Source organism: Mandrillus leucophaeus, unplaced genomic scaffold, assembly GCF_000951045.1.
Source record: "Mandrillus leucophaeus isolate KB7577 unplaced genomic scaffold, Mleu.le_1.0 Scaffold136, whole genome shotgun sequence".
Lineage (NCBI taxonomy): Eukaryota > Metazoa > Chordata > Mammalia > Primates > Cercopithecidae > Mandrillus > Mandrillus leucophaeus.
The window spans coordinates 5,581,116-5,592,064 of NW_012101321.1; the positions used below are offsets into that span (position 1 = coordinate 5,581,116).

The window sequence follows — 10,949 nt, forward strand, 5'->3', positions numbered from 1 at the left end:
AAAAAAAAAAAAAAACTATCTGTCAGCATGGCAGAGAATCTTTCCAATTTTCAAATAAATGGAATGTCATATCAAGAACACTGTATTCCCTTGTACTTCTGGCTTTGTCCCCAAAACTTTAAAGCAAAGGCTTTCAGTAATACATCAGATTTCAACACACTATTATGGATGGTTTCTCCTATGCATAAATAAATGACAGGCCTATATTCAGTTCTGTGCTTCAAAATATGGTTAGACTGGAAGAAAAAAACATGTGCTGGGCACGGTGGCTCATGCCTGTAATCCCAGGACTTGGGGAGGCCGAGACAGGCAGATCACCTGAGGTCAGGAGTTCAGGGCCAACATGGTGAAACCCTATTTCTACTAAAAATACAAAAAAAAAATTGCCAGGTATGGTGGCGGGTGCCTATTATCCCAGCTACTCAGGATGCTGGGGCAGGAGAATCGCTTAAACCCAGGAGGCAGAGGTTGCAGTGGGCCGAGACTGTGCCATTGCACTCCAGCCTAAGCTACAAGAGCGAGACTCCATCTCAAAAAAAAAAAAAAAAAAAAAGAACATGTGTTCACAGACTATTTCTACCGTAACTATGGGTAAAGCCACAACTGTGCCCAAGTTCAACCAAAGGAAGATAGTTATTTTAATAATAATAATAAAAATAATAGGCACCTACCATAGCCAGGCAGAGTCCTAAGATCTTTTAACATGTAATGTGAGGATTAAATACCACCACCCAGTGAGACAGAATTCCTACTAGGCCCATTTTACTAATAAAGAAAAATGTAGGCACTGAAGGCTTAAGTAACTTGCCCAAAGTCACACAGCTAATAAACTGTGAGGCCAACTTTACAGTCAGAGAAGAAAGCATTCATTTTTTTTTTTAAGAGACCATTCCACATCCTGTCTTCTGACCTGAGGTGACACTGCCGTGGCCAAATGGAGTTCCTCCAGCCACACACCTCACCATGACTTGCCACCGAGAGTGAGGGTAGAAGATGCCTGTGGGTGAACAAGTCAACAAGCCCAGAGAAATCACACTCACCGTTGAAATATTAAGTGGCAGTGGATTGACATCTTCCTGAGAAACACAGGGAGGAAATTCTAGTTGGACCAGGGAGTCAGGTCTCGCAATGGCAGCAACTTGGGGTGTGATTCCAGTCAGTCTCAGAGTTTACAGAGATGCCTGCCTTTAGAATGTAAAGTGCCTGGTGGGTGTGGATGTGTGTGTGTGTGTGTGGGGGGGGGTGTGTGTGTGTAAAGAGAAAGACACGAAGATGCCTACCTTTAGAATGTAAAACGTCTGGTGTTTTTCTGTGTGTGTGTGTGTGTGTGTACGTGTGTGCGTGTGTATATAAAGAGAATATCAACGCCTTCACAATACAAAAGCATCCCCCTGGAAATTATGTTTCTGTGTTAGGATAAGTAAGGGAAGCAGGCCTGCCAGTGTTTGCTTTAGGGCTTACCACAGGATACCATCCAGTCCCTGCCTGAAAATCATGTTCATCCACCCCAACTAGCTTGACAGTTACCAGAATTCTCCACGTGCATTGTGTTTATACAAACATCATTTTTCTCTTTCTAGTCAGAAGTCTAATTTCAATGAAGCAAAATGGCTTTTAAAGATTTTTTGTTTCTGACTCAAACCAGTTCTCGTACAGTCCTGAGACATGAACTGCCTTACTCTGATTATCCACGCTGGGCTGGTAACAAAATACCAACAAGAAAATGGGTTAAATGTCCTTAAAATTCATGAGTTTATTAATTACTGACTCTTTTGAAAGCTAGTATCCTAAATTTATAAAACTAATTTCAATAAGGCTTTCATCATGAATATTCTCTAAGTATGTTTAGTGTTATCATCTAAAAAATGCATAGGGAGAAGGTACATCATCATAGAACATCAATTAACAAAGTCCCTTTAAATGTAACTTGTAGGAAAAAGAGGTTGAACTAAACGAAATAAAGTTACATACATCCAATTGGATGAATCTCACAAATATATTCAGGTGGGAAAAAGTATAGGATGAAACCATTATACAAAGTCTAAACATGTGCAAACACATTATATATTGTTTACGGATGTGCACAACTGTATCAAAATGCCTAGGAATAATAAACACCAGATCTGAGTTAGGTCCTACCCCTTGGGGAGAAGAATGGGTATACAAGACGCTTTCATTAAGCTGGGGCAGGGGAGGAATAAATGAAGTTTATCGTGAGACTATCTTTTTATATTTCTAAAGTATCTCAAACTCTTTAAAGGAAAAACAAGCCTAATACTAAAAGAATAAGTTAAAAGTCACTCTACTGAAGAGTAGAACAAGGAATGGGGAGGAAAAGAGGAAGGTGGATATTAAGAGAGAGAGAGAGAGTGGAGGTCCATATCTTGTAATGGATCCTAAATCAACCCAACCCTTGGAATGTCCATACTGTACTCATAATACAAATTAGCACTTTAAATTATAAGAATGACCCGAGAGGGGCCTTAAAATTTAACAAAATTGAAATCAGTCATCATACTGAGGTAAAAAGAATATCCTAACTAGATCAAACATACACACACTCTAGATAACCACGATTGATCATCACTCCCCTAGCAGAAGACCATGGTCACACCCCTTCACAGAGACAGCTCATGACTGTGGTTACGGGTTTCGGAGTCAGACAAACCTAGGTTCACATTCCAGCTCCACCAATGACAAATTGTGATTTAGACAAGCTACTAATCTCTCTGACTTTACTGAGTAAATTCTTAATTTAACATAGCGCTTATGCTGAATTTAGCACAAAGTAAAAATGACAGTAAATACTTAAAAGCTACTATTAAATTTATTTAAATTATATGCATTTTCCACCACGTAAAACATTCTTTATCAGGTAATTTGTAATTGCCTATTTGTCTTTGAAATGTAATTCCATTAAAAATAACCTAGTGGCCAGGCACGGCGGCTCACGCCTGGGAGGCCAAGGCGGGCGGATCACCTGAGGTCAGGAGTTCAGCACCAGCCTGGCCAACGTGGTGAAACTCCATCTCTTCCAAAAATACAAAAGTTAGCCGGGTATGGTGGCATACACCTGTAATCCCAACTATTTGGGAGGCTGAGGCAGGAGACTTGCTTGAACTTGCGAGGTGGAGGTTGCGTGAGGCAAGACTGCGCCACTGCACTGCAGCCTGGGCAACACAGCAAGACTGTCTCAAAAAAAAAAAAAAGTAACCCAGTAAGGCCAGGTGCAGTGGCTCACACCTGTAATCCCAGGACTTTTGGAGGCCAAGGCAACCAAATCACCTAAGGTCAGGAGTTCAAGACCAGCCTGGCCAACAGGGTCAAACCCTATCTCTACTAAAAATACAAAAATTAGCTGGTATGGTGGCAGGCGCCTATAATCCCAGCTACTCAGGAGGCTGAGGCAGGAGAATCACTTGAATGTGGGAGGCGGAGGTCGCAGTGAGCCAAGATCGCGCCACTGCACTCCAGCCTGGGCAACAAAAGCGAAACTCTGTCTAAAGAAAAAAAAAAAAAAAGCCTAAAATATAAGGTGATAAACAGCTATTGAAGTCACAGAATTCAAAACAGCTTCCTTGGGAATTTGTCCAGGGGACTCTGAGGATTCTGCTGTAGAGAACAGGATTACCTAACAGCTCTAAGGAAAATCCCTCTTAGGGATGTCTCTGGCTGTCTTCTTTTTTTCATTGTGAATTTACCATAGCAAATAGAAGCTGTTAGGATTTCAGCATGTGAGACGCTGGAAACCCTAATTTTGAGTTCACGTCCTCAAGCAGTATCTCTGTAATTTGAAGTATGTGAAGGCTGCAGTCATTTACATTGTCATGTCAATACCTTGAGCTGAACTCTGTCATCAACTCTTCCTTATCAGCCCCTTGGAGGAAAGGCCTGCTGCTGACTGCCTGAACCTCCACTGTAGATTGCTTACTAGATTTGCAGTGACCTTAGCAACACAATCTACTTCATCTTCAAACCTTTGTGAATAAAAAATAAATTCTAGAAAATATTTTCCCAAGATACCACTAAGCTCTGATTTGCCAGTGTATTTTTTTTTTTTTTCCTTTTTGGAGACAGAGTCTCATCTGTTGCCCAGGCTGGAGTGCAGTGGCGTGGTCTCAGCTCACTGCAACCTCCGCCTCCTAGATTCAAGCACTGTCCTGCCTTGTCCCCCGCCGAGAAGCTGGGATTACATGCCCCTGCCAACATACCTGGCTAATTTTTTTTTATTTTTATTTTTAGTAGAGATGGGGTTTCACCATGTTCTCCAGACTAGTCTTGAACTCCTGACCTCAAGTGATTCACCCGCCTCGGCCTCTCAAAAGTACTGGGATTACAGACTTAAGCCACCAAGCCTGGCCACCAATGTGTTTTCAAGATTTTCCAGCATCCTGAACTACAATCAAAATTTGGAAGGCTTTCCAGGGTTTGACAATTTTGTTTCTCAGTCACTGGTAATGGTGCTTTGGAGAAATATACTGTTAGGGGTAATAAACACTAAAAGGTTAGATACCTGGTCTAGGGTGCAGGACAGCTATTTTGAGGCAAGAACAGGGCCTTGATATTAAAACATATGCCTGTAATTTAGATATGTCATCATAATTGTTCATCTGTGAGCACTAAATGCTTTACGTGTACTAACAAATCCTACTTTTAACCCAATACAGTAGGTCGTATTATAATTTCTATTTTATTGACGAGAACAGAGATACAGAAAAGCTAAGCAGCTTGAGCAAGGATCCCCTGTTAACAGGTGGTTGAGCTTGGGTATGAATCCAGCCAGACCAGTACCTCAGCTTACGCTCTTAATCTTCTATATTATATTCCATCAGCTATTTTAAAGATTAAACACAAAAATACCCTCCTCTATGTATTCTTTATCCAAAAGTCTACAATGTACCCCAGTCCCCTCAAAAAAAAAAAACAAAAACGCAAAAAGGAGCTGGTCAAAGGAACCCCAGCAGACGGGAGGACAGAGAAAGGCAATGTGACAAAAAGACACTGAGAACATGAGATTGCTGACTGGCTAGTAAAAATCTGTTCTAAATAAACATGGCTCAGCTGGTGGCCTGGTGGCAGGCTCTAAATAGGAACAACCCTAAATGGAGTAAAGACCACCTGCAGTGAGTAAAGCATTTCAAGCTTTTCAAGCCTGTCTGGGTCCCTACCCTGGCTCAAGTCTGATTTTAATTATTTTCACAGCCAGTCTACATTCACACTGGAGACCAGCCACTGTAATAAAACCCCAAGTGACAGTTTGACTTATCCCAGGTGATGTCCCAAATTGTAGGGGCTCTATGGTAACTTCTTTAAGGCAAAGAATGTGCTGGCCGGGCGTGGTGGCTCAAGCCTGTAATCCCAGCACGTTGGGAGGCCAAGATGGGTGGATCACGAGGTCAGGAGATCCAGACCATCCTGGCTAACACAGTGAAACCCCATCTCTACTAAAAATACAAAAAAATAGCCAGGCGTGGTGGGGGGCGCCTGTAGTCCCAGCTACTGGGGAGGCTGAGCCAGGAAAATGGTGTGAACCCAGGAGGTGGAGCTTGCAGTGAGCCGAGATCACGCCACTGCATTCCAGCCTGGGCAACAGAGCAAGACTCTCTCAAAAAAAAAAAAAAAAAAAAGAATGTGCATAAGTATTCCTTTCCATTCGGGAAAAAAATATATTGCAATTTATTAACTTTTTAAAATAGCATTTTATTTTCTGTATCTCTCTAAATTCCACTTGATGGGAGCATAATCACAAAATTTACAATTACACCACTTTATCAAAATTAGACCATTAAGGCCGGGCGCAGTGGCTGACACCTGTAATCCCAGCACTTTGGGAGGCTGAGGTGGATGGATCACATGAGGCCAGGAGTTCAAGACCAACCATGGTGAAACCCTGTCTCTACAAAAAAAAAAAAAAGTACAAAAATTAACTGAGTGTGGTGGTGAGTGCCTGTAATCCCAGCTACTTGGGAGGCCGAGGCACAAGAATCACTTGAACCCAGAAAATGGAGGTGGCACTGAGCCAAGATTGCGCCACTGCATTCCAGCCTGGGCGACAGGGCGAGACTCCATCTCAAATAAAATTTTAAAAATAAAAAATAAAAAAATAAACCCTAGGGCATTAAGTAGCAGAACACCCAACTCAAAACTGTCTTATGTCATTTAACAAGACACTCAAAGCATAGAAACACCCACAGGTCTCCCAACAGCATCAAGAACCCAAATTCAGTTAGCGCACTATGCCGCTCAGGCCCAATGTAGTGCATAGCACTTCCAGACATCATAAGAGAATACAGGAAAGTAGAAAACCATCTTTCTTCAAGTCTCCTATGACAAAAGGAAACCTCTCCCTTAAGTATCCAGAAGACTTCCTGTCATGTCTCACTGGCCAGAACTGGAATACAACCTCATTCTTATAATAATTACCAACCCAGAAAATGGGTTTATCGTAACTGAGTTAGAGTTTAGTTTCTCAACCCTGACTGCTTTAACAGTTCCCCCAGGTGATTTTATTGAGCAGCTAGGCTTGAGAACCACTGAGTTAGATTAATCAGAATTACCCTGAAATGCCTTCCCCTGAGTCATCTGAAAAGGATGCAGACACTTGAATGAAATCTGGATTGTCAGAGGGGAAAAGGAATGTTGGCTGAACCAGCAGTAGTGTCTACACAACCATTTTACATTTGTGTTTCAAAGCACTTTCACAACATTTTATTTATTCCTCAAGGCTTTCTCTATCAGTCAGTCCCATTTTACGAAAAACAAAAGGAAACCAAGGCTCAAGTTTACAAAATAGGAAAATTATTTTTAGTCTTCCAAATCTCAGTAGGTTTAATGTAATGGCAACTTAAGAAATTTCCCGAAAAGAATATTTCTCTGAAACAGTAAACGTAAAGACAGCCTAAAGGAACTTATGTTTTTCCTAAGAGAAACAAAGCAAAAACCATTAAAATGCCGAGGCTAGAAGTATCAAAACCAAGTTTGGAAGACCTAAATTCTCGTCCTGGCTCTGCCACTAACAAGGTCCTTTACATCCTTTTCCATACCTGTTTAGTAACAGCAGACTCACTAATGAGGGCCCCTTCGGCGACACACACACACAGAGCTAGACAATTTAAGTTTACGACAGAGCATTTTGTATCACTGTATTAGTGCTTAATAACTGTAAGGACTATTTGTTTTAAAAAATATTTCTCTACAGAACAAGGTACACTTTCTCAAGACTGCCTAATGTAAAATTTATGAGAAAAGCATACATGGCTTATTGCTGTTTCTGGCAACTGTGCTATCTACCTGTATGAATCATAAGTAACTGAAACTACATAGACATCACGAAGGCTTACAAAAGTTTAAATTCCATCGAAAGAACACATTGGTTATTCTAAGAAAGGAAAGTACTTTAAAAAGAAAACTAAAAAAGCCATTTGAACAACGAATTCATTGAATTGAGTGAATAATCTCCAACTTTACCACTGAAATCACTGGCTTTTCTCTCTGGAGCTCCTCCCCACCCTCAGTGCTATCTCCAAATTCACCCTACACACAAATGTGCAATACTGTCTCTAAACCATCTCTTTGCTATTATGTCAGCCTTCTTGAAAAGCCTTCAGTAACTCTCCACAAGATAAACTCCACATTCCTAACTTTGCTTTTATGGCCCTCCATAATCTAAAACTGACCTCTCCATTCATCCCAGTCTACCACTCCCCGAAAAACCACCATTCCAGCAAACTCGTCTCTTCACTCTTCTCCAAACACTGCGAGTGTTCTGGTTTCTTCTGGTTTCCAGTATGATAAGGTTTTACTCCTTATCACCAGTGAGTTCCAAAACTTCCAACAAACCTCCTCCACTCTCACATACAAACCCTTGTCCCTGGAAAAGTTAGGATACTTGTCACTAAATTTTTAACCTTGTAACAGGTATGTGTCTACATCCTTTATTTCTTCAAGAATTTAGCACAGTGCAGTAAGGAGTTCAAAAATGTTCCTTAGATTGAAGTAAATTCAACTACAGGACAATAAACTCAAGGGCAAGGGCCTCTACCCTATTATAAATCTGTATCTAATTCCAGTATTTAGCAAATTGTAGGTGCTAAATATTTGCTGATTGCTATCTAATTGAACTCAGCAGTAAGCCTTCAGGTCCCATAAGCCTCAAAACTCTAAATATTTGTGGAAGATTTCAAAGTGTCAAGACATCAAAATTACATACTGAAATCTTCCAAGAATGTAATGCACACAGGAGACACCTTGCAGGGCAATTAAAAACAGAAATCACTTAAATACACAATTCTCAAAATGCTCAAAAGGCCATTTTTGTAAAACAAAATGTAAAATATCTGGAAATACAAACAATCTGACCTAATGGGTTTTATTTTTTCTGTAGATCCTCCACCTGATGTCATTCCTTGACTCTCTGATGTTATACAAAAGCTCAACTGGTTAGGTGAACCATTTACCTGGACTGCAATTTCAAATAACCTCATCAAGCCATTTTCAAATACTGCAGAACCTTATTAGTTTCCCGAAAAAGTACGCAGGGGAAGCTGAACGCAAAAAGAATTATGAGACCTGCTCAATTTTCCTATGGCCAAGCCCTAACCGGTGAAGAACAATTAAACTCAGGTCCCCTGACTTTAGACCAAGGCTCTTCGTCTTTAGTAGGAACTAGAAGTAAACTTTATGGAGCAAGCGGGAAAAGGCATGTGAGCTACAGCTGTGTTCCTGTCACCTTCTGGGAAAGAATTTAAACAAATTCTTAATGAACATAATGAGAAAAAAAAAGAATTTCCAATCACTCTCAAAGCGTGATTACGAGTTATGTTTCTTATGCTAAAGGATGATAATCAAAAGGAGTAAGATACCAATTCACAAATTCAAGAAAGTCTACAGTCTGGAGGAAGGCTGACATCTGGACCCCCAGATGCACTGGATGCTGTTGGAACCTAAGGCATGTTTCCTGATGGCAGGAAAGCTAATATGCTGTCACCGAAATAGCTTTCTACCAGTGGCCAAACTGGCTTTGCCCTCTGCCTCTCCCCCACATCTCTCTAGCTCAAGAGGGAACTACTACAACCAATGAGAGAGAAGGTACATTCCCTGGCCACTGACTCTGATTAACACCAAGTTACAGAAAAAGTCCTCAGTCCTCATTCTCGTGTTCACTCTGCACCCCCCGCCCCCAACTCCTCCTTTCTATGCTCACTCCTCCATATGTATAGCGCCCCCCTACTTCCCACCCAACTCACATACCAGATGTCAAGGGCCTGGAGAGCCCTCAACCAAATAAGCCCACTTGTCACATGTCCCAGAGTCCCATTTCTGATTCAAACAGCAGAGACTTAAAAACAAAACAAACAAAAAAACCCTAAGTGAGTCCCAATCCTGATTTTGCAACACCAAAGAGGTCAGAGAACCAAAAGGAACCTTGGAGATCATCCAGAGAAGTTGAGTGACTTGCTTCCAAAATTACAGGGATGGCTCACTAAATTCTTCCCACAGAAATGTACTTCAACTTATTCATTAAATGCATGTTTACTGTAAAAGGTACCATGCTGGGTGCCCGAGACAGTATGTTCAATATGTTTTAATAGCCCTTAATGAAAATTGGGGCGGGGCGCGGTAGGGAGAACAGTGAGATGGGGGATTTTCCCCAGAGGTGGTATCTACAAACAAATGTACAAGGGACGAACACCTAAGGCTGAGAATTACTGAACTGAGAATCTAGGTGAGTGATGAAGGCCCTAAGAACCCAGCCCCTCAAGGCTGGATACCGCCCAAGTCCCTACTGTATGGGCAGGTCTTTTAAAGAGGAAAAGGGGGCATTCACCGCCATCCTCCAAAGGCGTTATGGATCCAAGGGATGGTCAGGCTGCCCAGCTCCTCACTGGAGGTAATTCCGCCCCATCTTCCAGCAGCATCACTCACTCAGTATTTCTGCATGAATTTTGGCCCACTCTCTCCTAGAAAGACTCTCAACTACACTAAAATACAGTTATCTCTCCCATATCTCAAGTCTTCTTCCGAGTTTAAGAGACAGAGAAGTTCAGGGGAGGAAGGCACCAAGCCTAACCCGGGTGGAATTCCCTATTTGCAAGCAGTGCCCGCTTGGGCTAGAGGGCAGGCTATCCGCTCGCCCTTCCAAACCCCAATCTTTGAACCTCCACAGCACGGGAGGGGAGGAATGTGCGGAAGCAGCATAAAGCCAGGTGGACTTTCTGGTTTGGCACGTGAGGGACCTGGAACAGAACTGTCGGGGAACATCAGACAATGAGAGGGAAAAGGTGAAGCTTAAGGGGACTCCGGAAAACTCAACACCCCCGCAGGGTTTCAAAGAATCCCCAGGAAAGTTCTTTTGAGAAGTCACAAAACAAAACTAGGCAAACAGATGCCAAGGTTTTGAAAGAGATTGTAACTTTAGGCAGCAATGAAACCTGACTCCGGGCCAGGAGAGCCTAGGTTCGGTTCAGCGGAGCGCGCAGTCAGCAAGGGGTGTTCGGCGGCAGCCAGGCGGGGCCCACGGGCAGCAGCTAGTTCCCGCCGCCGCAGAGCTGCAGGGGCGGGAATGGGGTCTCGCCGCGCTGCCTCGACAAGGAATGACCCCAGGGACCACCCCCCCGGGGTTCCGAGCGAGCTGGGCTGGTCCGAAATGAATTCCCCGTTCCTCTGGCTGCTGGCCCCGGACACGAGACCCTCCGCCTCCTGCCGAGAGAGGCTCCTCCCCGCCTCGCCACGCCGCAGCCCCGTCCGCGCCCGCGTCCCCGCTTACTTTTGGTCGCAGCGATGAGGTTCTTCCCGTCCTTGATGAGCTCTTTGATGAACTTGTTGGTCCTCTCGAGTTCCGCTTCGTGAGCGCGGATCCTCTCCCGGAACCACGGGCTGTCGAGGTAGCAGTCGCTGAACTCCAGGGGCTGCAGCCCCATGACTGCAGCGGTCGAGGCGCGGTGCGCACG

General features: G+C 43.1%; 1 protein-coding gene across 1 annotated transcript in view; it reads right to left on the reverse strand.

Annotated features, from left to right (window-relative positions):
- Nucleotides 1-10,943, reverse strand: part of ARHGAP10 (Rho GTPase activating protein 10) — a 351,063-nt gene extending 340,120 nt beyond the window's left edge. Inside the window, exon 1 of the mRNA XM_011973261.1 lies at nucleotides 10,766-10,943. Coding sequence (XP_011828651.1) covers nucleotides 10,766-10,919 — 154 coding nt within the window. The 5' untranslated portion in view covers nucleotides 10,920-10,943. The remainder of the gene's footprint in view (nucleotides 1-10,765) is intronic.
- Between the last annotated feature and the right edge of the window lie 6 nt (nucleotides 10,944-10,949).